The sequence below is a fragment of the Brassica rapa genome, chromosome A05 (assembly GCF_000309985.2).
Source record: "Brassica rapa cultivar Chiifu-401-42 chromosome A05, CAAS_Brap_v3.01, whole genome shotgun sequence".
Lineage (NCBI taxonomy): Eukaryota > Viridiplantae > Streptophyta > Magnoliopsida > Brassicales > Brassicaceae > Brassica > Brassica rapa.
Window position 1 is genome coordinate 24,464,137 of NC_024799.2, and position 27,741 is coordinate 24,491,877.

General features: G+C 35.0%; 4 protein-coding genes and 1 long non-coding RNA gene across 15 annotated transcripts; 2 read left to right on the forward strand and 3 right to left on the reverse strand.

The window, feature by feature from the left end:
* Positions 1 to 159: 159 nt before the first annotated feature.
* LOC103870218 lies at positions 160 to 3,843 on the forward strand. 6 transcript variants are annotated; one of them, XM_033292165.1, is made up of 4 exons: positions 160 to 2,485; positions 2,752 to 2,812; positions 3,101 to 3,182; positions 3,458 to 3,843. In XM_033292165.1, the coding sequence occupies exon 1, from the start codon at positions 396 to 398 to the stop codon at positions 1,092 to 1,094; it is 699 nt and encodes a 232-aa protein (XP_033148056.1). In that variant the 5' UTR covers positions 160 to 395; the 3' UTR covers positions 1,095 to 2,485; positions 2,752 to 2,812; positions 3,101 to 3,182; positions 3,458 to 3,843. The 6 variants fall into 6 exon arrangements, with proteins under 6 accessions (XP_033148056.1, XP_033148054.1, XP_033148057.1 ...); XM_033292163.1 differs by having other exon boundaries at positions 2,777 to 2,812; XM_033292166.1 differs by having other exon boundaries at positions 2,780 to 2,812.
* LOC103870219 (nucleolar protein 56) lies at positions 1,455 to 4,871 on the reverse strand. Of its 2 annotated transcripts, XR_004458384.1 has the most exons (3): positions 4,249 to 4,870; positions 4,009 to 4,167; positions 1,455 to 2,106 (listed from the first exon to the last, which is right to left on the reverse strand). XR_004458384.1 is itself a non-coding variant. In XM_033292167.1 (2 exons), exons 1-2 carry the CDS (start codon positions 4,077 to 4,079, stop codon positions 1,914 to 1,916), a joined length of 264 nt encoding a protein of 87 aa, XP_033148058.1. In that variant the 5' UTR covers positions 4,080 to 4,871; the 3' UTR covers positions 1,455 to 1,913. The 2 variants fall into 2 exon arrangements, 1 of the variants encoding a protein (XP_033148058.1); XM_033292167.1 differs by having other exon boundaries at positions 4,009 to 4,871.
* Positions 4,872 to 6,209: 1,338 nt separating this feature from the next.
* Positions 6,210 to 9,360, reverse strand: LOC117134312. The gene is made up of 2 exons (XR_004458557.1): positions 7,643 to 9,360; positions 6,210 to 7,580 (listed from the first exon to the last, which is right to left on the reverse strand). It is a non-coding gene; the product is annotated as an uncharacterized LOC117134312 (long non-coding RNA).
* Positions 9,361 to 11,590: 2,230 nt separating this feature from the next.
* Positions 11,591 to 15,969, forward strand: LOC103870220 (auxin-responsive protein SAUR72). Its single transcript, XM_009148331.3, has one exon. The coding sequence runs from the start codon at positions 15,291 to 15,293 to the stop codon at positions 15,687 to 15,689; it is 399 nt and encodes a 132-aa protein (XP_009146579.1). The 5' UTR covers positions 11,591 to 15,290; the 3' UTR covers positions 15,690 to 15,969.
* Positions 15,970 to 18,924: 2,955 nt separating this feature from the next.
* Positions 18,925 to 27,688, reverse strand: LOC103870222 (protein PHOTOPERIOD-INDEPENDENT EARLY FLOWERING 1). 5 transcript variants are annotated; one of them, XM_009148334.3, is made up of 20 exons: positions 27,201 to 27,688; positions 27,035 to 27,115; positions 26,860 to 26,967; positions 26,688 to 26,768; positions 26,502 to 26,590; positions 26,283 to 26,419; positions 26,134 to 26,195; positions 25,706 to 25,841; positions 25,515 to 25,589; positions 25,376 to 25,437; positions 25,167 to 25,289; positions 25,022 to 25,060; positions 24,812 to 24,880; positions 24,655 to 24,717; positions 21,539 to 24,575; positions 21,356 to 21,420; positions 21,213 to 21,283; positions 20,307 to 21,081; positions 19,602 to 20,110; positions 18,925 to 19,516 (listed from the first exon to the last, which is right to left on the reverse strand). In XM_009148334.3, the coding sequence occupies exons 1-20, from the start codon at positions 27,297 to 27,299 to the stop codon at positions 19,138 to 19,140; spliced, it is 6,060 nt and encodes a 2,019-aa protein (XP_009146582.2). In that variant the 5' UTR covers positions 27,300 to 27,688; the 3' UTR covers positions 18,925 to 19,137. The 5 variants fall into 5 exon arrangements, with proteins under 5 accessions (XP_009146582.2, XP_033148173.1, XP_033148172.1 ...); XM_033292282.1 differs by having other exon boundaries at positions 26,128 to 26,195; XM_033292281.1 differs by having other exon boundaries at positions 26,128 to 26,201.
* Positions 27,689 to 27,741: the final 53 nt, after the last annotated feature.

Sequence of the window (27,741 nt, forward strand, 5' to 3'; positions counted from 1 at the left end):
AGTAGAAATATTTTTTGTTCAATAATTCCATTGGGTGGATTATGTTAGTTGGTGACATTTGGTGAAAGCGTTACGAGATTTGTAACAATCTAAGCACAACAAAACGTGAGTAAAGACTCTCTTTTGGTCTAGTGGTATCATCTAAAACAATATATTTTAAAGTTCAAAGAAAAAACGTGAGTGATGTGTTGTGTGCCCTTTTCAAAATGGTTTAGATGTGTTGTATAATTCTCGTCTATCATGGGCCATTTGATCTACACACATAAAAATTAGACATAAGCGTTTATGGGCCTAATATTCCATGGGCCAACGGAGCCGAGATTGGTTGATGACCGTTAGACCCAAAGGACAAATATGTAAATTCACATAAAAATAGCCGTTACCAAAGAAGAGCCATGAGTTTCGCCGCTTTATTTAATCGGATCTTTCCTCTTGAAACTGCAACTATCTCTGATTTCTCCACTGTATTTGCTGCTTCCATGGCCTCAGATCAGAGCACGAACCCACCAATCATGGAGTCAAAGCCGAGACACCCTCTTCACCAAATCGCCGACACGCCAACACACAAGCTCCTCCTCAAACAGTGGCTGAAAGAAGAAGAGCTCATCCTCAACCGCGTCTCGCACAAAGAGTCTCAGATCGATTCCGTGCGACGAGAGATAACTCAGCTCTACATTTTCTTCTTCCTCTTCCACTCTATCTCTCTGCTTCTCCTCTTCCACGCTTCCTCTGCTTCTGCTTCTTCTTCTTCCTCGTGTAAGAGATCATGGATCCCTTCTCTCTGCGCTCTTTTGTCTTCCCTCGGGATCATCTGGGCCGTACGGTACAAGTCTGAAGTGGAGTCGCATCTCGAGAAGTTGTTGGAGAGGGAGAAAGAAGATGCGAAGCTGTTGCGCAAGTGCGTTGAGGAGTTGAAGAAGAAAGGGGTCGAGTTTGATTTGCTCAAGGAAGTGGATGCTCTGCGTAGGGCGAAGAGCTTGAGGGTTGAGTCTAAGGTCGTGAGGAAATGGTCTGCGAGGGACTTTGTGACGCTCTTCTTCTTCTCTGTTTCGTGTTTGGTTCTTGCAATGATTAGGCTCATTCTCTGTGACTAGATTGTGTTATGAATCTTTGTTCTCTTGCTTTTTTTTTCACTTTTTTGTTATACTTTTACTTTTTGATTCAGCAGAATTCTCTTGTTTCTGCAAATTTTTTGTACTTTTTAGATAATAATAATATTTTTTTCTTTATATAACTCAAATCAAAATTATATTATCCAGAAAAACACTAATTTTTGTTATGCTTAATTAATATAAGAAGAAAAATATGTTTGATCCTCTTAGTTGTAGATTCAGTATTAGAGAATCTGATGATGGTTTCTTTTTTTCAAGCAAAAACATAGAACCAGAAACATTTCAAGATATCCAACAAAATTTGGTAATTTTTTTTCATTTAAGAGATTCAATACTATAAAATCTGATATGGTTAATCCAATTTGTTATTAAATTAAAATAAAAGCTTGGCATGAGGGAAAAAAAACTACTACATTACAGAAACCTGTCTTGGGTCTATTCATCATCTTGTGACTTAGTTTTTTTTTATAAGCCCTAACAAAATGGACTAGCCCCATCTTCTTCTTCTTTTTATTTGATTTCTCCCCATCTTCTCCCTCATCCTTCTCCTCTGTCTTTCTCTTCTCTTTCTTCTTTTTCTTCTCTGAGGCTTCCACTGCTTTTACTTCTCCCTCGTCTAATAAAGAGAAAACACCCCATCAAACAAACAGCTTAACATCAACCCTTAAGAGAGAGAGAGAGAAGGGGTATCAAAGTGAAATGATACTTTTCTTCTCATGACTTTCCAACACTTCTTTCATTACATCCACATTCTTACGTGGGGCAACACCTTTGTCATTAAACTCTAGTCGTTCCTCCACATCATCCCATAGATGCTTTGCCAGCTTCAACGACCTCTTTTGCCTTATCTTCATCCCCGAGGATATCAGTAAGCATAGGGATGTGCTCTTCGGACAACTTTGACTTGTCCTTAATAACTTTTGAAACTCGGGCGCAAAGGTAGTTGTCGTTGACTATTTTAACTAGCTCAGGGAAGTGCCACGAGTACAATTCTCTGCCAAAAAACACAACATAAGAGCAGCATTATCGGGAGCTTTTAAAAGCGTCTCTTATATTTATTAGGATTTAAAAAAAATGAAAAATCTCAATAAACCTAAAGACGTATCTTATTCAGGGACAAGAAGAGACCGTCTCTTGTGATTCTTCTTCCTCCCTCTTCACCTTCTCCAGAACTTCATCTCACTTCTCCTCTAGATTCAAACCTTCTCGAAACCGCAGCAGAGGCCGAGCAAAAGGTCTGTTCCTACTGATTTCATTGTGATCGTGTTAAAATAATCTGCCGCCGCCGTCCTTGGTCTCCAAAGCTAGAACCGCCTTCAATTCCGCTGCTGCTAAAGCGGAGCGCGTCTTCACTGATCTCAAATCCGATCCAGGTCATCTCTCTCTCTCTCCCTTAGCTTCCCTTAGCTTCCGCTTCAGTTTACTTAACTTTCCGTTTACTAAAATTTGACTGATGCAACGACGTTTATAGCTCGACCTCTGATTTTATCCATTTTCTCCTTTTTCCTAGTTTTGATTGAATCATAATTCTATTTTGGGTTCTCTCTATTGTGTCAAAACTAAATTCTATTTCGGTGTTCTTGTTTTTGTTGTTGTTGGTGATATTCATTTGAGTGTTTTTTTTATTTCCTATAATCAGAATCGTCGAAGAGGAGGAGGAGCAGCAGCAATCAACTAGGAAAGCAAAGCAAGAATTTCAGGTATGTTGTCGCATCAACTCCATAGATTTTTCATGAGAGGTTTTAGAGCTTTCTTGGATTTATTAGAGAGATGACTTGAGAGCATAAATAAAGCCTTGCACTTGTTGCTTATTTCATTTCTTCAGTCTAGAGAGTTTGTGTTGGTTTAGGCATGTTTGTTCCTCCTTTCTAGCTAAGCGTAAGATAAAAAAATAGTGAACGACAGCTCTCTGAGTTTTCCTTTGTGCTACTACTTACTCTCTCATCTTGTTTGGCTCGGTTGTTTTGTTGGTGGTGAATTGCATAAAGGCTGGGAAGCCTCTTGGTTACAAAGAATGTCAGTTTCACAGTCATCAAGGACTTCATGATTCAAAGTGGTGATTTTCTTAAGGTCAGTAATTACACTTTACATTTAAAGGAAGCCTAAGGTTCGTTACTAGATCTGTTGGTTTAGAATCTTGGGTTGGATCTGACTGATGCAAATAGGTTCTCTGTTTTGCTCACTTGAAAAGTTTGTTGCTTTATTTTACTACATCAGTTCAAAAGTTAGGTTTTTGATATTATATCCAAAATCAGTTCTTCAAATGTGTGTTGATTTCTTCAGAACATTCGTATAGACTTGTTATTTGCTCTTAACCTCCTCTGTTTCCTTTTTCTCATCTCCAGCATTTGAACAACTCATGGCTCCCTCTCACAATATTCCACTTCGTAGTCTCACCTCCACTGATGAATCCAAACTTGACTTCAATGCTCTGTCTTTGAGCATTTCCTTCCATGGGTGGAGAGAGGCGAACTCAGCTTTCAAGTCTTGGGCTATAAAAATGTCATCTTTACACAGACCCACATGGAGAAAAGCTGAGATCTTCGAAGCAGTCATGGCATCTACCAAAGGACTCAACAAAGACACAAAGAAACCAAGAGCTACTGGTTAGTTCAATATCATTGATCAATTTGAAGTTTTTTTATTGTGCATTATGGTAAAGTTTGTTGTAATGAAAGTGTTTTATAATTTTTTTTTAAGATCCCATAATTAAGAAACTTGCAATAAACCACTTAAATGTTCAAATCTCTTTCTAAGTCTCTTAAATCACTTTTACACTTTAAAAACTATTAAAAATTAATTAAGAGACCCTTTAAGGGGTTTTGGGATAATGATGCTCTAAGCTACTCGTAACAGACAAGACATAATCTGAAAGGTTAAAACAGTAAAAACAAACCTGACTCTCATGTCAAATGAGTTGATATCCTTGGCAAGCGTGTCGAGAAGGAAAATGGCTTGAATAACCATGTCGTCCACACGGTTAAAATTGAACTTCACTTTTGCTCTGCTGTAGCTGTGAGCTAAGTCCAAGTTGCGCCTTTTCTAAATCACCAGGCTGCGTTATTAAATAAAATGACACTGAGCACGAAGCGGAAACACTAGAGAGGAAATTTAGGTTGACTCAAAAAGTCCATACCTTTAGGTCTTTGATGAACCTATCAAAATGCTGGCGCACACCTCTAAGAAGCTCATGAACGAACTCATTGCTCTGGCAAAGGAATCTTCGTGGCTTCAAAGATGCAAGAACCGATCTTTGACCAAACCAGAGCAAGCTTATTGGGAGACAAAAGCTTCTCAGCTCTTTACTCATATACCCTAAATACAATGCTTTGTTGTAAGGCAATTGCAAGAGTAGGGGTGGGCACTTTACCCGATATCCGAAGTGGCACCCGAACCCGATCCGAAAAAAGAATTCCAACAAGGAGAAGCCAAGGAACAAGACATACCGAAGGAGGGCTAAGGTACTCCCCTTCATCTATAAAGGATAGGCAATTGAGAGAATAGATCATGAAGATTGAAACTATTCATGTTGTTTTCTATAAACTCCAAGGCCCCTGTGCTGTTCCAGAAGAAGCAAGATAACCGAACCGAAATCCGAACCGAAGTAGCAAAATACCCGAACGGGTATTGAATAAGGAGAGATTGGATACCCGAACCCGAACGGATAATACCCGAACCCGAATGGATATCCGAAGATAACCGAACATATGTATAATTAACCTTATGTTTCTAGTTTATATCTCTTATTTTATATAAAATATTTATATTGATACTACACATAATTTAAGTTCATATGATATACATACAATTCCAGAAAAAATGATTTGCTACTCACTTAAAATGCATGTCAAGTTTTTTATTTCAAAAATTAACAAAAAGTTATATCCAAAATTAAAAAAAAATAACTAAATTAGTGCCTTTTTAGTTTTAAAATGTTATGTCCAAATCTATTAACCATTCAATCTATTAAAAATAAAAAATTAGTTAACTAAAAGTTATATTTTTAAATACAATAAACTTGAGAAATGAAAATTTTAATATTTTTTTTCAAAATCTAAATATCCGAACCCGATCCGAAATAACCGAATCTGAACTAAAAATACCCGAACCCGACCCGAAGTACAGAAATACCCGAACGGGTTCTAGACCTCTATATCGAAATACCCAAAAATCCGAAATACCCGACCCGAACCCGAACGCCCACCCCTAGCAAGAGGTTGACTTTTCCCTCGTATTAACTCCTTGGGCCTTGGCCCACTAAATTATTGTGTGACGCATGAAATAAGTTAAGGCTTTTTTAATCATCTATGAAGCTTTTAAGCCGAATTATACTCTCTTGCTTCTCATTTTTCTTCCTCGTCATTGCATGTGCAGCTTTTGTAACCTGGACTAAACTTTTCTTTTCTGAGATGCAACATTCTCACTTCCTCTTATGATCTAAAGGCTCTTATTTGGTTTAGTTAAGGTTGGTTTTTTATTTGGAAAATGGGCCTGAATATCTATTGTTAAACTTTATATTCTTAGCCAATTTAAATAATAAACCCAAAAAGAAATCAAAGAACAACAAAAAAAGATACGATGGGAAAAGTAAACGATGAATGATCCAACTTTAATCAAAAACACGAGCACACGACCGACCCATTAAGAATAGTAATGCTTAGTCATAGAAATGATGTAAAGGAGGGTGATGAGTCAGGAAAACGTCATTTCGATTACCAAAAAGTTTGAAGAAAAAAAAAACATAAAGACAAAGGTGGAGCCAAGGGGCAAAAGAGTGAGGTCACTGTACCCTAGAAGCTACGGCCAATGTGGGCACCCTACACTTTGAAATTGAATCATCTATATATGGACCACAATTTGAAAAATATTGCATTTCTATTTTTCTTATTCCGTACTTGTCGCTCTCTGTATTTCAATAAGAAATTTTAAGCATATAACACGATAATGTAGGAGCGAGAGTGTCGTGTGGCTGTCCTGCGTACGGCTGTACGCTTGGAGCTTGTCGTCTTTTTAAGTTTGGAGTCAAACATATTAATGTTCTCGATAGTTATGTTCGTGGAAAATCTATTAGCCTGCTCTTCCACCAGATTTTTTTTTCCCGGGTCTTGTTTCACCTAACCAATCAATTTATATTCAATGCGTAGATATAGAGGAATGAATAAAATTATCTGCGTTCTACAACTACTTCAAGAAGACTATTAATTACTACTCCATGCTAGAACTTTCTATGTCTGTAAATGACTAAATATCCATCGATTTTATTTCTACAGAATCGTCTTCTTGGATTTTTTCAACATGTGTGTAAGTCTTTGTCGTTCAACGAAAGCATTTTTTTTTCTAAGATCTATTGAAATAAATGGTTGTTAATAAAAGCTGAAATGTATACGCTAGCATATATTTTCAGCTAACTGGAAACTCTATATTTACTTGTAAACAAAACAAAGTCATTTGAGAATTTTGGTAAGTAAGTTATGATACTAACTTACTAAGTGAAATTTATCAATTGAATTCGACTGAGGTATTGATGAATCTACTCACCTGTCAATTGAAATTCTATTAAAATTTTGCAAGTACAAATTAGCAGTCAAGAGTCTGACCAGTGTGATGACTAAAGAAAGTGGAGTATACGATGGTTTTCGCATTATTATTACCAAAGCGTATAGGATGATTTTTATTATATATTTTTAGCCGACAGTTGATGACTAACGAAACTAAATAATTTTTAGACCATAAAAAGAGAAAACATAGAAAAAAATATATATACATTTTTGAGTGAAAATAAAGACCAACAAATTTTTAAGAAAAAAATTAAAGAAGAAAGAAACTAGAAACAAACGGCTTGTAGTAAATAATTTTATTGATCCACTTCTAATGGTTTTATTTACATTACTGAACTATATCTTATAAAGATTAATGCATCAAAGTTTTATTTGCAAGATATTTATAATTTCAAATTTTAATCTGCATAAATAACAATAAATTGAACTATATAGAAATCGAATCTCAAACCTCTCTGAAAGAAAATCACAAACCTCTTGCTACAAAATTATTACAGTAACTAGAGTCCGTATCCGCGCGAAACCGCGCTTCGCGCGGATTACATGTTTAATTAAAGAATAGTTTAATTAAAATTGGAAGTTTTAAAGTTTCTGAAAGTGTAAGTTAAGTTTTGTTTCTTTTATAATGTGAAGACGTTGGAAGCGGTGATCACTTTTTTTTATAAACTAAAGTAAGTTTGAATAATAAATTATGTTGATGAATTTAATATTCGTAAGAGAAAATAGTATTTGAGTGTGCCTATTTAATTGACGTAGAAAGCTGTAACGTAAATTTTAAAAAAGTTGACTGGTGTCGTTTGCTATGAAGCTTAGGATAGACATTTATTCTTCTTTTGGAAGCGTTGTATGATATCAATATTGTTGTCAAAGTAGAAGCGCGATCCAGGTGTGGTTGTGAGTGATAGTTTCCCTGAAAAAATGAAATATTTGTAAGAATTTAGTTTGACATAAACTTTATGTTTAGTTTATTACCTTCATGTAACCGTAGAATGACACTTGTGATGATTACGATTTAGTTTTTTCTGGTAGATATGCGATTTTACTCCCTGAAATTAGACGTCTCCTTGTCCCACAAAGTTTAACGTACCAGTTATCTACAAATAATTATTGTATTATATTTCAAATTTTTTATATTTTCTATATATCTAGGGTATTAGGGTCATTTTGGGCATTTTGCTACATGCCATCTCTACAATTAAAAAAATAAACATGAGACGGATAATTTTATTTAATGTTGGTAATATCTTATGCATCATCTATAAAATAAATATATATTCATATATACCATTCCAGATTTAGTAATATTATTATTTTTATATAATTATACAATTTGTATTACTAAAGCTTTTAAAAATATGCAATTCTTAAACATCTAATATCTAATCGTATGATATTTAGTTTCTTATATATCTACAAAATTTTAAAAATATTGTTTAGGCCAAATGTTTGATAATTATACAATTTTATATCATTTTTATTAGTTTTATATAATTTGATATAATATATATCAAATCTATATTAAATTTTATTAAGATAATAGTAAAATCTATAACATTTAATAAAATTTATTTTTAAATATAAGTTAGAACAACACTAAGAACCTCAATTGAAATAGTATAATAATGGGATGCGTGAGAAGCTTTGTGATTCAACACGCATCCGGTCACTGTGGCGAAAGACTAAACAAAAGCATGTAATTTCATAAAATAGAATGAGCTTCTTAGTTTCTTGATATCATATACCGTAAATGGATATTGGGCTGACTTCAGTATTGACTGGGATTTAAATAAATTGTTTGGGCTTCGTAATTGACATGGATATCAGCCCAGTTTGAGATGAGCTGTTAGATTGATTGGCCAGGAATTTTTTGCATATGTGGCACACTTTAGAAGCCTTTAAAATAGCTCCTTTTATATAGTAGGATAACTTTTCAGTCAAACTAATGCAATAAGGTAACTTCCATGACGCACACTTATCATTCTTTAATCTAATCTATTCACATTAAATTAAATTTTGAAGACTAGTCACGTTGGTTTGTACGGTATGACACGTAAGGAAGAAAAAAAAAAGTTGGAGTGGGTTAGGTTAACATGTACGACTGCACCGTACGGATATTTATTCATTTTATTTATATAAATCCCAAATGGGTTCCCACAAACTCCTTTCACGTGACGCCATTCCTCTCATTATTAATAGTACTAGATCCTTTCTCCGCGCTACGCGCGGATAATATATTTAAATTTGTTACATTTATCATTTTTATTTGTATGTAAATTTTTCTATATTAAATTATATATAATCAATTTTTAAATTTGATTTTTTTTTATATTTTTAGTTTGAAGTAAATATTTCTATTATATGTAACACAATTAACTAATAAAATATGAAGAATCAAGTCCGAGATTTTAGAGTTATGTAAAAAAAATATAATTTTGTATAGAACACAAATTATCTTAATTTAAAAGATCAGAATCTCATCTCGAATAAATTTACGAAAAGAAAAATCCAATAACCTACTTAAAATATAAAACTACCTTTTAAAAAAAGCGTACTTAATAATATTTTTTTATGTATAAATAGTTGAAGACTCACAATTGAATATCGATCTAGAATATTATTTTAATATATCTAATGTAAAATATTAATTGTAATAAAAAAATTTTAAATTTTGTAATATTACATGAATTAGAAGTCTTTAAAATCTAAAATCTATTTTATTAACATACTATATTTTTTATTCATTTATTATTTTGACGTTACAAAATATTGCTTTAGTTTTATTTGTATATTATTTTTTTGAATAATTTAGTTTCTTTTTAAGTAATTTTAAAATTATCAAGAATATAATATATTTAAAATTATTTATTTAAATATATCCTAATATGATGTCTCATTTTTATGTGTGTTTGCGTTGAGCATATTTAATTTGTAATTTGTATATTTAATAACACCTTATTGTGTGTCGTTCTATGGTTTTAATAAATGTGTTGTCATCTCATTTTTATTACTACTAACATGATTTTTTAGTGATCAGTGATAATGTATTTTTAACGTTATGTATTATATTTTATTGTATATTTCTTAACTCTTCGTGCTGGCACTTTTTTTAAAATCATTTTAATTAGATAATAGGTTTCAAAATGTAAATAAAACTGTATATGTTGTAAATTTAGACTTTTTATTGTAGCTGAGCACTATCAATTGGAAATTATATTATGATTTTATTTTATTAAATCTTTCTTTCTGTGTATTTTTTTGTTTTATTTTGTATTTTTACAATTTTATTGCATTATTCTTTAAATGCAGAGAATTGATATTTCCAATTTTTGTTTCATATACCTTAAAAGTCTTCGGTTGATTTTTGTTTGTTTTCTTTCTCCAATTATAATGTAGAGTTCGACCGTTTCTTTTTTTTTTTGATCAGACTACTAATATCATCAGATAGAAAAACTTAAACTCTAAGAATGGAGTGAGTGTTTGTCAAACTGATTTAACCAATAATATAGAGAGATATTATAATATTAGAAGGTATGTAAACTCTTCTATGTTGTCCTACGCTGGACATAATTATGTTGTTGTCAATTGATTCTATATTTGTGATAACTGGAAATACATCTTTTTGTCTTCCTTACATCATTCTTAATTGGTTTACGGTTCGACTATTTCTAATATACTGAGAGTAACATAAAATTAGATGTTGATTATCTCCTCCCAATTAGGAATGCACAGAATGAGAGAAATTCAAGATCAGACCAGTTTACAATTTTGTCCTTATATCTATATAGAGTTAGTTTATAGATTACTCTATTTGTTTCAAAATATAATCAATTTTAATTAAAATATGTAATATTTAAAAGTTATTACTTTAGAAAACTGTCATTTAACATATAAATTTAATCGATTACACAGTAATTTACATAATTTAATTGGCTACACAATATCCAATAAATATAAAGTTACATTGAAATATAAAAACAATTTATATAGTGAAACAAAAAATACTTTTAAACTATTATAGTATAAAACAAAGAGAATATTCAAATTATGTTGAACATTAGAATAGTAAAAATCAGAAAAGCTGAAATCTCAATGTCGATCATTTACGTTGGCTATGTTATTAACTTTGAAGATAACGTGAATGATCAAGAACAAAAAGATTAATTTTAGCTTCATTCTTTTTTTTTAATCATTTTACCAAAAAGAAAAAAATAACAGGAAGATGACTAATAAAAAAAAGATACAAACAGAGTACTGTAAAAAGATGTTGTTCACAATATCAAACATTATAGTCTCAAAAATAGTCAACTTTGTATTAAATATTAGTCAAAATAATAAAATACATAATATTAATAAATTTCATTTTAAATATAATTTAATTTTTAAAAAATTTATCATTGCACATGGTGCAGAAAACTACCTAGTATTATTTGAATTTCAAAAACTATCTGATGCACTAACTTTTTGTGACAAATCAAATTTAAGGAACTGGGCAAGAAATTAAGAAGAGGGATATGGAGAGGTATAAAGAGTCTTCACTTGATGAGTTATAATGGAGCATTGAAGTGTCATTGTTGTAGTCGTGGAGTTACACTGGTGAAGTTGGGTAGACGAACAGATTTGGAGTTGCTGGAGACGTCTGAGGCAAGTAGGCTAAAGAAAAGGAAGCTATAAGTTATACAATGGGCTTGGATGGTTCGAGACCCATCATCTTAACATTCGCGATGATGTGGTAGTTTGATTGGTAGAGAATATTTTATCCTATGTGGCACTCTTAAGAAGCCTCAAAATTAGTAACTTTTATATAGTAGGATTTACTTCTCCTATCTACCAATTGATTCAAATATTCAATGCTCTTTACGATTTCGACTATATGCTTATCATTATAGTAACACTCGCCGCGTCTGTATTTGATTTATTTAAACGCATAAATAAAATCTGATAGGGAAAACTAGTTTTGGCATATAACCAAGTAATGTAGTTGATTACATTTGGAGAGAGCGAAGTATATATGAATAACTTAGTTTATTACATTCGGTGACATATATACTCGTTAATGATGCAATAGCGCGTACCGCGTTTACAGCTAACCAATCAGAGTGAAATTTCAAGCTGTTGACGTGTATCTCAATAATGCCTCCTTTATAACCTTTGCCGTTGGAAGAATATTCTCTCCTATGTGTTTTGCATAAACTAATACGTTTGATTATCTGTCTTACTATTTCTTAATTACAACCCTTTCCTTTCTTTTATTTTTATACTCTATATTTTGAGCATCGGATGCTTGTTTCTTTGCATAGCTTAAATTTTCTTTATATCTATCTGTTTATGGTTGATTGTATATTAATCATTTCAATACTCAAATTATCAACCAAAATATCATTGAACAACTAACTACCAATCAGGAAAAATAACCGATTAATTGCATAGTTTAAAATAAAATAGCTTTGATCAGTTTTCTATTGGATAAGTAAAATTACAGCAGATAGTTTAGTAGCTTACTGCATGGTTTTTTTTTTCGGAAAAAAACTTACTGCATGAATAAAGCTGTATTTTTTTATTGGAATAACAGTCTATATAGTTAGACTGAAAAAGTCACTCTCTATATAAACTATAATCAGTGATCTTTTTTCTTTTTCTTTTAAACACATTTTATTTGAAACACAAACTATAATCAGTGATCATATTAATATACTGAAAATGGAAACTACGTATATGGTTTAAGCATTCAAACTATTCAAGAAACTGAATCAAAAATATTACGAACCATCAGAGTCCCACGGAAATTAAAGAATGAGTCGTAAATGAATCAACTGCTTCATGAGAGCTTGATATAGTTTGGTAGATACAGTGTCCATCCGACCTAATTGCTTCTTTGATTTTATTGCTTCCTTTTCCATAAATATTTTTACAAGCTAAACGAACTTAGCTATTAGAATTTAATCTTTATATCATCAAGTTATAAGTTTCTAATTGTGGTAGAACTTAAATATATGTGACAATTTGAAATTTATAAAATTGGGCGAAGCATACCAAACATGCATGGCAGTATTCTAATATTTATAGCTCGACGTAGTAGAAGGCTATTTTAGTTTGATTAATCCACATGTGGCATGGCTATTTTATAGGTATAAATTTCAATAAAGTTAGGAGACTAAAGGGGTTTTTGTTTGATTAATCCACATGTGGCATGGTTATTTTATAGGTATAAATTTCAATAAAGTTAGGAGACTAAAGGGGTCTAAAGTTGCAACCCCCAAGTTGAGAAAGGGGACATACACTTTTGATAAGCAGAGAAACTTTGATCACATCATATCCTTGTCACTAAAGCTCTAATCCTTACAGAATGGAGAATGATCCTATACAACAATCTTACTTTACTTTTTTTCTCTCTTTAACACAGACACATGGTGATGGTCCTCCATGATATCCACGCACGACATTTTACAACGATGCTGTATATTACATTATTACTGATAAGTGATAACTCAACGCGCCAATCTAATTTTTAAATGGTAGAAGATGTGAATATATATATATTAAAGTGTCACAAAACAACAAATAGTTGACAAAAAACACTGCATGTTAAAATTTGGGCAACCATTACTAATTATATTAAGAAGAATGTGAGAGTTCTACGCAGAGCCGAAACAGAGTTCTAGGCATAACCCGAAAAAATGCTGCGTATTAAAATTTGGGCAACCATTACTAACTATATTAATGTAATTACTAATGGTCGCTCAAAAAATAATTAAAATTTGGGCAATATCAGTTCTCAGAGTCCCACCGTAAATCTATAAAAAAAATGTCATAATTAAAGGGTGGAGTAAATTGCATAGCCGGATGCTTCTTCTATAGGGTTACAAGATATCTATTATATCAACATTAACTCGTCTCCTCTATTGTCACATATGACTCACTTCTCTATAGATTGGTTAAAGACGTTACTATATTGCACGTAGTCTGCATTATTAATTATCACAATTATGTTTACACCATGATAATGTAATTTGTTAGTTTTTATTAGCTATGCCTGAAACTAATAGACTATAGTTATAATTGGGTTTTGAAAAAAAAAATTTACATAATGGAAACTTACAAGTAACTAAATTTTGTTTTAGTTTTCAATGATGGTTACGTGAGGGTCTGAATATGATCAGAAGAAAACAAAATGAATAATGAAGTCTTATAAGTAGTTGAGGGTGAGTATATATGTACCTAATTGACTTTCAAACTATTCATAATACCACACAAATGGAATATACTCAATCACTTGGTCCAAGTTCTAGAAGCCCTTATGCATTTTCAGAAGTCTATCATCACAGTTTATTTTAAATTTTTCCATTCAGAATTATTTGTCATTCACCCTTGGTTTCAGCCTTTTAATTTGTTTTAAATCCACCATTTTAGACCATGATAAAATCATGAGCCAGATTATAATATATTTGTTGTACTCAGTAAAAATAATATTGTTATTATTGTGGATAGAATGATGTACTTTTTTTTGTAAAAAGAATTAAATGATGTACTTCGTCTATTTGGTTTGTTGGATTTTTTGGTTTTCTATACCTATTACTTAACATGGTACTCAAGGTAAAGAAGTTCAAACTTAACGTGATGCCCCAACATAAATGAAATTCCTATTCCGATTCTAATGCAAAGAGAAAATACATTGCAATCATGCATGGCGATGGCGTAACGCGGCGATGTTTATTACTTGATATATGGAAAAACGAGTCGATGTATCCCTTGCTCCGTTGAAGAAGATAGATAATCGAAGGAATGTTGTTAGCTACATAATCTAGGACCACAATCCGTGGAAATGTATGCATGGAAGCATCTAAAGCAAGATTTGTTGTTGGTATGTTTACCTAAAGCAAGATGTATATTGAGTTGAATATGTATATATTTTTCTGAGTTGATCATGAACCTCGTTTATCAATAGCCAAATATACTAAAAAGACCTATATCTCTTCTTTTTATTTGGTCGAAAAAGACCTATACCAACTATTCAGATTGCATAATTAATTAATAACATCAGTTGATTTTAATTCTGTGTTATTTTGATATATACATGGTTTTTGTTACAAATGAAAATATATCAGAAAACTAATTTACAGAAATCACAGCCATGAATATATATATATAAGAGGTAAAGAAAACGTTATATATATATAAATAAATAGTTATATCAAATAGGATTTCCTTATGTTAATTAGAAATTTGATTTTTCTATTTCAAAGTCAGTCGTTTTTTTTTTTATAAAATCCATACAATTTATTTATATAAAACAAAATAAACTAAATCAGTCGTTTTCCTTTTATGTTTAAAAATCAAAGATATTTTACTATGTTTGTGTGGTTTTAAATTGGGCATTTTATATTCTTTTTTTCTTTTAATAGTCAAGTCGAAAATTTCCGAGTAAGTGTACCTGGCAAGTACTCCTTCCGGACCCACTTTATTTCGAAGCCAAAGTGTCATAACTACCCTCGCCTCTATATAAAATCTGAACCCTTCCTCTCTTTCCTTCAAGAACATCTTCTCATTCGTTCTTACAGCTCATACAGTTTCATCACTCTTGCAAAAGCTTCTCTCTCTACCTCTCACACACCACAGCAAGAAGATGAAGCACCTGATCCGCCGTCTCTCCCGCGTGGCTGACTCCACTCACTACAACCTCCTCCGGTCAGATTCGCAACGACGGAGCCGCCGTTCTAAATTTTCCCTCCGGTCTTCTATGGCTCGCCGCTTAAAGAAGCATACATCCTCTGTTCCTCAAGGACACGTACCGGTCTACGTGGGTGAAGAGATGGAGAGGTTCTTGGTTAGCGCGGAGGTGCTTAACCACCCGGTTTTTATCGGTTTGCTGAAGCGGTCGGCTCAGGAGTACGGATACGAGCAGAAAGGAGTTTTGCAAATCCCATGCCACGTTCTTGTCTTTGAGCGCATCATGGAGTCGGTTCGGCTTGGACTAGCGGTTCCAAGTGACCTCCAAGATCTAGTCAGCGAGGAGTGTGTCTGAACAAGCGTTTTAGAGGAATCTTTGGTAGGTAGAGAGACAGAGATGGATCTGGTTGGTTTTTGTTCAGAGAGTAATAATAATACTTAGTTGGTGTTGATGTACATAGCTACTATATATATATGTTGTTTGTTGCAAATTTCCTAATTTTTTACCGGTTTAGGTACCGGTTTGAAGCTCTTGTGGAGATATATGGAATTTGCTTCGGTTTAGATGTGAATGTAAGCTTAATTTCTGGGTTTTATTATATATGAAGAAGATTCCAGCTTCTTTATTTCTGTTCTTTCTGGTACATTTTGAGCCAAAGAATGAGAGAGGGATTTGATGTTTCACCGAGATTATCGGAAGTGCATATTCGTCAATGACTTACCTAAGAATAATGTTTGATATCCAAAAAAAATCTAAGAATAATGTTATTCTGCAAGTATGTCTTATTCAATTTCTAGTTAGTATCGGTTTGAACTGATCGAAAATTGAGTAAGGTGTATTAAACAATAACCCTGCTAATGGCGTTTGAGAGATAACCTCAATAGGGCGAATCCGCAATTTGATTCCCGTTAGCCATCCAGCGAATCCGTAATTTGATTTTCGTTAGCCATCCAGACTATCTTAAATTGTAAGAATATGTAGCTGCTGTGGATTTCGTGGATTAATCGGTTGACTTCGTTCGCCGAATCTTCACGGTTATAAAAAAAAGTGTATTAAACAATAAAGAAGAAAAAGAGCAAAAACAAATTTTATTGCTTTCGAGATTTTACTAAGTACACAAGTGGTATATTTTATGTTAAAAAAAAACAAGTGCTATAATTATAAATATTAAAATCAAACTTTTTCTTGTTTAACCAGCTCTTCAATTGATTTTTGTGAGTTTCATTTTATCTCTCATGTTGTATAATGAGTTCCAAGATTGAGCTGTACTCTGCTTTTTAGTGAATTTTCAAAGCTAATTTGGTTCCGGATACCATCAAACCGATGGTTTACAAATTTTGTATCTACGTTTTTTATCCTTTTTCAACTGAACACAAATAAACGAGTGAGTGAGAGTAGTTGAGAGACAAAACGAAAATCTTGCTTCTTTGAAATTTCATGCTTGGGTGATAGAGATGGAGACTCTTGTAACAAAATATTTCTCCGAGTCTTAATTAATTTTCTGTTACTTTTACTTTTAGTTATCGTCTTCTTTTTATATTTCCGTATTTTATAAGTACGGTATAGTGTCAAAATGCTTATAGTAAGACCATCTCCAACCCACCTCTATTTTTATCTCTATATTTTTCTCTAAAATAGAGAAACTTTATTATAGAGGTGGATTTGCTCCAATGTATGTCTCTATAATAGAGTTCTTCTAGTTATACGGGAAAATATAGAGATTTGCTATTTTCATCTCTAAATATAGAGGTAAAAAGTAGGATTCCTCTATATTTTCCTCTAAAATAGAGGAACTCTATTATAGAAGCATACATTGGAGCAAATCCACCTCTATAATAAAGATATCTATTTTAGAAGAAAATATAGAAACATACATTGAAGATGCTCTAAATGGTAAATACTGAAAATATATAATTGAACTACCGAGAAAATTATACAAAGTCATGTGGGATGCATATGATTTCCATCCTCTCAGATCCAAACACATTAAATCTGAAATTTGATGTCTAGTTCAATAGCCTATGCCACAAAAACCATATAAAACACCAACTTGTTATAATTATAAAACTAAAGAATCCCAGGAAGTTCGTAGAAGAGCTGAATACTATTCTTGTTAGATCTGCATATACTGTGATTAACAATGATTTTATCGTATTGGAGATTTTTTTGAGCCGTCACCAGCTAGACATGGTAAATCGATGAGCTCGCTACAAAAGCAAATATTATAATCTACAATAAATGTAAATATATCATCTAACTTTGTTTGCATTTGAAGCATATCATTCGCGTGTATACACACACATCATTCTTATGACCTTTTCAGGTAACCTTCGTTGTATGTTAATCAACCATACATCAATATAAAAGACCCAGCACATGTGTATATATGCTTTTATACGACCCGAGTGAACTACATGTGGAAGTTTAACTGTCCCGCATCTATGGATTCTCAATGATAATATGTATCAATATAGTCTTTCATAGTTTAATTAAAACTACTAATTATTGGTTGCGTGACCAATCTGAGGAAGGGTAATAATAGAGTTTGAAATTTCGTCCATTTATATGATTTCCCATGTTGCATCACATGCACGTTACATAAAGCAGCCACCCGCAGTCAATCATTAATTGTATGTTTCTTTTGTTTTGTTCTATTTATTGCCAATTAATACGTTTTATATATATACACAAAACTCGGCTCGACTGATCCAACTAGTCAAGGTAACCAGAATTTTTTTTAAAAGTCGGTCGGTCGGTGTATAAACATTTACATCAACGTACATAGTGATGTTAGATTTAACACGTACGTAGATGTTTAATTAATATAGTCAAAATCATCGACTCACGTATGCCGCTCCACTTCCATATACATATCTTTAGTTTCATATAGTTAAAAAAAAATCATTTAGTTGTTTGATGGAAACATTAATCATTAGTTTTGGAAGATCATTGTGGTCATATCGAACAATAGAAATGTTTTTTCTGTTTTTAGCTTAAAATAAATGACGAAGATAAAAAAATGCAGATCAAACATAAATACAAATCAAGCTGAATAATTGCAAATCATGCAGATTAAGCAGAATAAATATTTCTCTTAAAAATCCCGTTTTAATTAAAAAACACTATATAAAAGTCCTTAAAGAGATTAGTTTGGGATCTACTTTTGAGTTATCAAAAGAGAAAAAATAACTATTTGAAAGTTTATATTTTTTTCTTAAATTCTTCTCATGAACATATTCATTATGATGTCCAGGTGTGAAACCGATTTTTTTCTTCATGACTATTCATCAAGCATCTTTCAACGGTAAGCGCAACTACGTACTGAAATGACAGAGCTTATAATAAAAATGTCATTCGTTGACCCACGCCTCCTATTTGTTCAGGAAGACGCGTGGGCAGGCTCATTTCAAGTATGCATGGGATTATGTACTTCAGAAGCGACTGGCCTCATGATTGATTAGAAGCGATTATGTTGAAGATTACATAAAAGAATGATATTATGAACTGTGAGATGGGCTTCTGTCTCTAAGATGCGTTTAACACAATGTAGTCATCTACCATGTCATATTTTTGTTTTTGAATAGACAGATACCATGTTCAAATCATAGTGTATACAAAACGCTCACGTTTGGGAAACTAGAATGTATACAAGTCAGAAGCAGAGGTAGAATAAAATCCTATTTGAGATTCAATATTTTGATGATCTCTGGAAACGAAAAAAAAAACCTACAAAGCTGGGTCATCCACAATCATCAGCATTTTTTTTGTCTGCATGCAGTTTTTACTTTTACAAAAGCCTTTACTACTCTATTCCTGAGGGTTCAGACGCTAATGAGCAATCATCAAGGCCTGAGGTTAACAAGGGATCATACCAATGTGGACAACCTATCATCTCTATCTCTTCTGAAACCTCCTTATCCTCTTCCTCCTCTTCCCTATCCGCAGGTGTAAAATCGAACTTGAGGTTAGGATCATTTCGCCTCACCCATGCCACTTCCGATTGTTCTGCTGCTGAGAGTTTTCGCTGTTTGCTCTTTGAGGACTTGGGTGTGTCTGAGGCGGATAGCTTGTGCTTCCCCAGAGACGGTGCTTTCACTCCACTTCTCGACTTTGGATCATATGCGGGGAACGTGTTTGAAGCCCATCCAAATGAATCTTCAATACACGCATTTGCAGCATTCCTACAAACAAGACCACCGATACTTTAGTGACCACTACTACTCTTAAGACTTATAGAGAGTTTTTGGCATGGATAGAGTTACAAACCTGTAACGGTCCTCTGCAGCAATCCGAGATACTTTGAGCTTATCTTCCCCTGGAGGGTCATTCACATAATTGAATGAATCTGATCCATCAATAGTTAGCTTTATGATGGGTGGGAAATGAGTCGAGGAATCATCATTGCCACGTGGGAACTCCAAGGTTAGGTCTAATCCCACTTTATTGATAGGTTGATCCTCCTGTAATCTAGAACGAGAAGCAGTATCGACTGGCTGACTCGTGCTCGAGTCCTGGAGAGCGGATTCTACCAACTTGCTACTTAAGCTGGTGATCTTCATCCCCTGAAAAGGTTTTCTCGCTAATTCTTGAGCGTGATTCGCAGAACCCATAACCTGTCTATTGAATATGGGACTATTTAAGGAGAGCTTTTGATTGTTTGTAGAGCGTGTTGACGTCCTCCAAATTGAAGACAGCAAGCAAGTAAAGTGTTTTTGAAGGAGCATCTCCGTATCTGGCTGCTCAGCTGCAATATTTAGAAGTGCCCGCATATTTTCCTGCACCAAAATTAGAATATTAGTGAAAATCACCTCCTTTCCACTACAACAATCTTCCTGAGCAGATTAACAAGACCTCGTTTACAATACGAATTTCAGAATATCCCTAATTCATAATACTTTGATGCACACTGGTGAGTTAGCTAATCTGTCTGTCTTATATCAATTTCTAACGCTATGGCATAGTCAACCTTACCTCAGTTACTTTAAGGAGAGCCTTCCCAGAACCAGCGTTGAGGTTCTTTTCGTTCACTACACTGTCGGAAGCAGACAAAACATGTCGCTGCATAAGCTCCCTATATCTCTCACAACAATATGCAGGATGGCGATGCCTTCCTCTGTAAGCTCCACCAGCAGTCATTCCGTAAAGAGTCTCGCTAACTAAACTCCAGTTAGACCCATATTCATGAACCATAGCACACAATACAGCATCTTCCTGAGGCAACCAAGAATCAGGCGAGGGAACACAGTCTCTAGACCAGAGATTTCCTTTCTTCAATTTCTCTGGCTTGATCATAAGAACACGCTTTATTGGCATAGAAATGATGAATTTTTTCCCTAGGGTTTTACCCCTGTTTGCGGGTTTCAGTTCATTATCAACAGCCATACTGTCAGACGGCTTTGATGGAACCAGCTCATCATGCGGAGTCTTGCATTTGATATCTGAATGTGAAAGAGACTTCTTATGCTTCTTTGCTTTCTTCTTCGAGTTCTTCTCTTCATCACTGTCGAAGACTAATTCTCTTTTCTTGCCTTTCATACGTTTCTGCAAACGTGGTGAGACCATGTCTGAGTCACTGCTACTCACATATCCGCATTCTTCATTGTCTTCATCACTCGAAGCTTCAACTTTCACCACTGTCTTTGCTTGTTTTGACTCGGACCCGAGTGATCCTTTTTTCAGGGATTTATATTTGGCTTTCTTCACCTTTTTCTTCTTCTTAGGTTTAAGTACATGGGCACTTTCGTTCCTGAGGAAAAAATGGTTTGAACCAATAACTCGAATTAAGTTCTTGTCTATTATTGCTGACATATAATTTCCAATAATATTTCCTAGATAATCATATTGACAATAAACTGTGTTGGTTCAAAAGTGTCTTACAGTGCCAAACGCCTTTCAGCCTCTTCTGCAGCCTCCCTCTCTCTAGCTTCATTTTCTAGATCTTCCATCAACTACAATAATACGTAACAACGTGAGCAAGCTGAAATGCAGAACGCCACTACGATGCATTAGTTAATCTTTACCTGGTGCTGAGTTAAAACTTCAACTTGCTGCCTGTATGCCTCTGTTGCAAAATCAGCGTCCCATTCTGAAAATAGCATTAACATCACATGTGAGATAAGAATCAGCCTATGTATTAACATTATACAGATACACTAGGAATAGGAGTTAAATAATTGCATGGAATAAGAAAAAAATATACTTACTCTCATAAACAAGAGGCTCTTCACCATCATCAATTTCAGCTTCCATTTCCTCCTTGTACTTCTCAATGTGGTCAAGTTCCCATTCTTTCTCTTCAAATCCCGCTTCATTTTCAATAGCAGCCTCAACAATGATGGGGTCCCAAACCTCTAAAAATCTAATCGCATATCTATCAATAGGACGCAGCTGGTTCTCAAAAGATGAGATAGCTTGTCCAGCAGCAGCGGCTGCTGCAGCCATTTGCTTGACATCATCTGGTACATCATTATCTTCTTCTTGGCTTAAAGTAATGATGTCATCTCTCTCATCCCTGTTATCAATAGGTACCAATGAAACTTCTTCTTTAGCCGAACCAGCTGCAGCTACACCTTGATCAGCAGGCTCATCAGACTTAATGTCATCCTCATTTACTAGCTCATCGTCTTCTGGTCTCTCTATAGGTTCTTCTGTAAACTCTTGATTCTCCACAGCTTCTTCTTCTTCTACTCTTTTGAGAGCCATATAATCTGCTTCATCTTCTGCATGTTTTAAAGCAGCCTCGACATCTGCGTTTGACAGAGAGAGCTCCGCCTCACAATTCTTGCTCTTTTCTTCTTCATCCTTCCTAGTCAGAGTTTTATGCCCAGAGAACAATTCCATTGGGTCGAGCTTCTTGAAAAACTCGGTGTTATATTCACCATTCTGAATAACTAGGTTATCAAGCGCACGCTTCTGGTTTGCCTTCTTCAAGATATTCTCTTCAATGGTGCTCTCACTTATTAACCGATAAATATGCACTTCCCGTGTCTGACCAATCCTGTGGCAGCGATCTTGAGCTTGTTGATCCATTGCGGGATTCCAGTCACTGTCATAGAAGATTACTGTGTCTGCACCAACAAGGTTTATGCCTACACCCCCACTTCGGGTTGACAAGATGAAGAGAAAAATCTTGGGATTTGTGTTAAACCGCTGCATTAATGTCTGCCTCTCTTCTGGTGGAGTAGAACCGTCAAGACGCATGTAGGTATAACCGTATAAACTAATGAAAGCCTCCAAGATGTCAAGCATCTTGGTCATTTGCGTGAATATCAACGCTCTGTGACCCCCAAATTTTAATTTTCTCAGTAGCATAGCAAGCTCCTGCAGTTTACCACAGTCAAACTGTATCAGCCGCCTATCTGGAAAATATACTTGTCTCCTAACAATCGCAGGTCTAATCGGAGACAGAAGAGGTGACAATAGATCTGTAACTTTCTCCTTGTACGATGGACTAAGAAAAATAGGAGAGTCACTTTTGCTGCACCAGCAAGCAGGTGAAGGCACTCTTGCAGCAGGAATCGCAAACGTGAAAGCTTCGACTAGCTCAATTACCTTCTGAAAACGCTCGATCGGTGAAAGAACTATGTCAGCGAGCATTGAGGAGTACATGTAAGATGGACGATTAGCTTTGAGATGGCGTATATCATCAAGAGGACCCTTAATGGTTAGAAGAGTTCTTAAAGATGTAGAGTAAGTAGGCTTTCTCCGGCATCTCAAAGAATTCCACCATGCAATGGCTGCTGCCCGATCCTTCGATTCTTTAACCCTTTCCTCAAAGACGGCCTTACGAATTTCTTCAAAAATACTTGTCCCTTGCAGATTTTTGCGGTTTACTAAACTCAGAGGAACTTCTTCTGGATTATCCTTCAAGTCCACCCGCTGCTTGATCAAATCGGAGGGCGTTGAAATAGCCTTGATCTCATCCCCTTCCCAAGCAGTCATAGAAAAATCATGATGGGTGAATACGAATCCCAGATCTTCAAGATCGACTCTGGAAAATGGACTTTTCAAAAGCAGAGAGCAGATTCTCGAACTCAACTGCACATCAATGCCAGGCATATCAAAAGAGCTTACAATAGGCCGCCCCTCAAAGAGATCAGGATGATTACAAACTTTCCGCAGTTGCATTATGATACTTATCATCCCAAAAAAGCTTCCGCTGTTAAGCGTAGCCTGTGTTTCTGTGCTTGCTATGAAGTCCTCATACAAGTTGCGCTGCCTCTTAGACAATCTGCAGAAAATAACATGCTCATGCTTCTGAGGAAGTTGTTTTTCTACATCTCTTTTAAGGCGTCGTAGAAGGAAAGGACGGAGGACATTATGCAAGCGATCAATAACTTCTCTGTTGATTTTATCTTGGCCCTCCACCATCCCTGCTATCGGGTTACAGAACCAATCTTTGAACTCCTGGTGAGACTGAAAGACATGTGGCATCAGAAAATGCATCAGTGACCACAATTCCATAAGATCATTCTGTAGCGGTGTACCAGTCAACAAAATTCTGCGTTTAGAATTGAAGTTTAACAGAGTTTGCCATCTCTGAGACTTCCAGTTCTTAATTAAATGGGCTTCGTCAAGAATCAAGTACTTCCACTTCTTGCGCTTGAACATTTTACTGTCCTGGATAACTAGCCTATAGGTTGTTATGCATACATGAAAGGAGTTCAGCTTCATCCATCCTTGTCTCTTGAGTTTTCGCTCCTTTGCACTCCCAAAGTAGGTGAGGATTTTGAATGCAGGACACCATTTAAGAAACTCAGTTTCCCAATTAAGCATCACACTTGTTGGAACCACGATCAGATGGGGACCCCATATCCCCTTATCACAAGCAAGATGTGCGAGAAGAGCGATGGTCATGATCGTCTTTCCAAGACCCATTTCATCAGCTAAAATCCCATTCAACCTTTTCTCATACATCGTGACAAGCCAGTCTAAGCCAATGTGTTGGTACTCACGTAAAGAATGCTTGAGAAGAAACGGCAATTTCGTTCTAACTTTTGTTGTAGAGTATGTAAATCCAGTTGGCTGTGCAGATCTTGCTGCTGCTGCTGCATCAGCAATTTTGTCACTACTATCTTTAGCATCATCTTCTTTTATTTCATTGGATGTGCCTTCATCTTTTTCTGAGCAAGGCTGTAAAGCTGGCTTACATTCGGCTGATTCAACATTTTCGTCATCTGAATCAGCTTGCTGCCTGATATCTGACGAATCATCTTCAGATAAATCCTTGCCACCGAAATCCTATAACAGGGAAATTGAGTTACAGAAAAAACGAACAAAAGCCGCTGAACTGAAGCACACAGGAGACGTAATAGCATACCTCCTTATACCTTGCAAGCAATTCTTCAATAGACATTTCACTCTCCTTCTGTAGCAGAGCAATCTGTAGTACAAAGACAAGTTTCTGTTTGTAAACTCCCCAGCTAACAACGTTTTCATATTACAAGAAAACAGAATAATCAATATATGCTTGTTACCTCGTCCTCAGGGTCCACACTATCTGCTTTTGCCAGTTCCTCTTCAACGGACAGTGTCGTCTCATCATCCTGCACCACAAGAGAAAATACAATTTGAAGTTTCGAAACCATATGGTCGTTCAAAAAAAAAACCTTCGACAAGGCTAAGAAAATAAAGTTACAAGAGTAAAGTCCCGAAATAACAGTCTCAGGCATCTGATAAAGACTGACCTTTTCCTCACCAGTGGCAGCAACAAAATCAACATCCTCCTGCACATGATGGCAAATAACAGAGAAACAGAAAATTCAGCATTTTTGCAGTCAGAATCAGAGACTCATGAGAAAGGATACACAAAGGAAATCAGATTCGAGTTACCTGTTCATCGTTGAAATCATAGGTCTGATCTTCCTTTCCGGACTTCACAGAGGCAGTTTTTGGGCCTGGCTTGTGATCAGGTGTATGGGTCTCGGATACTGCTAAATGATCAAAGCTATCATTCTACAAATAAACGATATATATTACATTTGAGCCACAATTTTGATTGCAAAGCAGATACTAGGATTTTAAAAAGACATACAACTTACAGAACGACGAACACTTGGGCTCCCTTCAGTTTCTTCAGAAGCTGTAAGATTGTTTTTGTCACCTGCACGTCAAATGGTAAGGAAGTCAAAGAGCAGTTTCATTGCTTCAAATACATTATAAGAACTTAATACCGCTCACCCTCTATATCATCTTCACCTACTGATGCCAGATTAGCTTCATTTTCATCTCTTTCTGGGCTGGTTTCTCCGCTAACTGAGGATACAATTCAAAGAGTTGAGACTCATTGAGGATAGAGCTTGTGCAATCATAGTAAAATATGACAAAATGCGGGGAAAACAAATTAATAAAGAGTGTTCAGTTATACCAACCTCTACCAGAAGTATAACGTCTGAGTAGCTCCTCAACTGGTAAATCCACTTCATTTTGCAAAGCTTCCAACTCTTCTTGCCTTTCCTGTTTGGTGAAGTGCTTTTCATCCTCCTCAATAGTATCTTCATCATCTTCCTAAGTGTAATTATGGGTTTGAAATTAGATATTGAACATATTACTCTTTAAATGATCAGACATACATAACTAATAAATAAAATCATATAATTCTCAACAGGGTGGTGTCATGACAAAACAAAACGATTCCATTTGTTAACGTTTGCTAAATCTCTTATAATTAATAAATAGAGCAAAAACAAATTTTTATCCATCTTTTCTATAAGGTGCAGGTCGATTCAAACTATGACACACACTAACTGCCAATAAGTGGTAATATATAGTTATTTAAAATTTATAAACTGAAACTCACTGACGCATCCTCGGGATTGATATCATAATCCTCATCGACATCAAGAGTTTCTGATTCAAGACCTGCAGCTACAATGTCATGAGATTTGTTAGAATACAGCTCACTTGCTTACAGTAAAAAGATGCAGAGTTGAGTAATGTGGTGCTCACAAGCATTCAACTCCGAAGGTGTCTCTTCTGCCCTTTCCTCATCACTTTTTGATTCGATAGCCAGAATAGGTTTTGGAGATTCGTTGTGGCCATGTTTATAAGGCTCCACTAAATTTTCTGCCAACATAGTTGAGTACCTAACATAAACCAACAGACTAAACTCAGTCTTTATTCACAATTACAAAAAGAAAAAATGTGTAAGAAAAGTTTCATAGTAACCTCTCAGTCTGGCCTAACAGAAACTCAAGTTGCTTGTCCATAGCCTTCTTCTTTTTCTCATTCCGTACTAGCTGATGCTTGTAAAGCACCTGTAAAATTGGCAGTCCACACAGAAGAACAAGTTCAGATACTCAAAAGTTACGCAAAACCTTAAGTTTCAAGAGCAGGGAGAGAAGAAAGAATTACCAGTTTCTCAACTTTGATCCAAAACTTTTTAACGTCTTTAGAGATATTAAGGGCTACTTTCCTCAGTCTCTGTTCTTCTTCCTGTAAGAAACAATACTCTCACTTTAAAAAAAAAACTAATGCTGGAGTGTGTGTGTAAGTAGAGTAAACAGAGAGGAAGAGGGCAGAGAACCTTAAGCTTCCTTTCTTCCCTAGAAGCTTGATCTACCATGCCTTTGCTGGCCCTCAAAGCAACTTTCTTTGCCTGAGCTAGCTTCCACTTCCTCTCAGACTCAAAATCCTAACAAAAGATCACTCATTTAGCAAAGAAACAGCATGCATGCATACTAATGCTACCCTTCCGTTACCTTTGAGAGCCAAATCATCTCCTCTATAACATGGTCCCAGTGAGTCTTAGGTCGTCGCGGCTCTTTAGGAGCTTCCAGCGTCTGAAACAAACAAACAAAAAGCCACAATCAATATAAATGCGTTTCTTGGAGATCGAGATAAGCTCAGAGTAAGAATCTAGCTAACCTTGTGTCGCTTAGGTTTGGAGTCGCTATCAGGTCGAGATTTGGAGCCTTTGGACGACATTGCTGAATCGGGTATCGACTTTCCACCTCTAGACGCCATTACTAGCGCCTCTTTAACCGAATCGTACCAAGAAAGGGAGAAGACGGTGACTAGTGACTGCAGAGAGGATTACAAATTAGGGTTTCTACATCAGCGGTAACTAAAAGGCTCGTCACTAGGAACATCACAGTTAAAAACGGTTCCGCATCTTGGAATTTACAGCTGATATTACCGACTAATCTAGGTTAAAAAGAAAAGTTTCTCGGAGATAACGGGAGGAACGATTTGTTTTTTTTTTCTTCTTTTTTTTTCTCTATCAAAATCTCTTCACTTCAATACGTGATGTGATTTGAGATCGACAACGAAAAAAGAAAATGGAGAGAGGAGGAGAGATAGCGCGCGGCGCAGATAGATAGATGAAGGAAGGGTTGTTGGGTCTCGTAGCCCTCTTTTCCTTAAAGTTATTATTTTTTAATTAGTTTCTTGTAAAATATTTAGGATT

Excerpts from the sequence above, each read along its gene's own strand:
- LOC103870220 (XM_009148331.3), top strand. The coding sequence starts at position 15,291 with ATGAAGCACCTGATCCGCCGTCTCTCCCGCGTGGCTGACTCCACTCAC.
- LOC103870219 (XM_033292167.1), bottom strand. The coding sequence starts at position 4,079 with ATGGTTATTCAAGCCATTTTCCTTCTCGACACGCTTGCCAAGGATATC. Across the intron at positions 2,107-4,008 it reads TCATTTGACATGAGAGTCAG|AGAATTGTACTCGTGGCACT; the intron begins GTTTGTTTTTAC and ends GTTTTTTGGCAG.
- LOC103870222 (XM_033292281.1), bottom strand. The coding sequence starts at position 27,299 with ATGGCGTCTAGAGGTGGAAAGTCGATACCCGATTCAGCAATGTCGTCC. Across the intron at positions 25,842-26,127 it reads CCGAGGATGCGTCAGTGAGT|GAAGATGATGAAGATACTAT; the intron begins TTCAGTTTATAA and ends AATTACACTTAG. Across the intron at positions 25,590-25,705 it reads ACGTTATACTTCTGGTAGAG|TTAGCGGAGAAACCAGCCCA; the intron begins GTTGGTATAACT and ends TTGTATCCTCAG.
- LOC103870218 (XM_033292165.1), top strand. The coding sequence starts at position 396 with ATGAGTTTCGCCGCTTTATTTAATCGGATCTTTCCTCTTGAAACTGCA.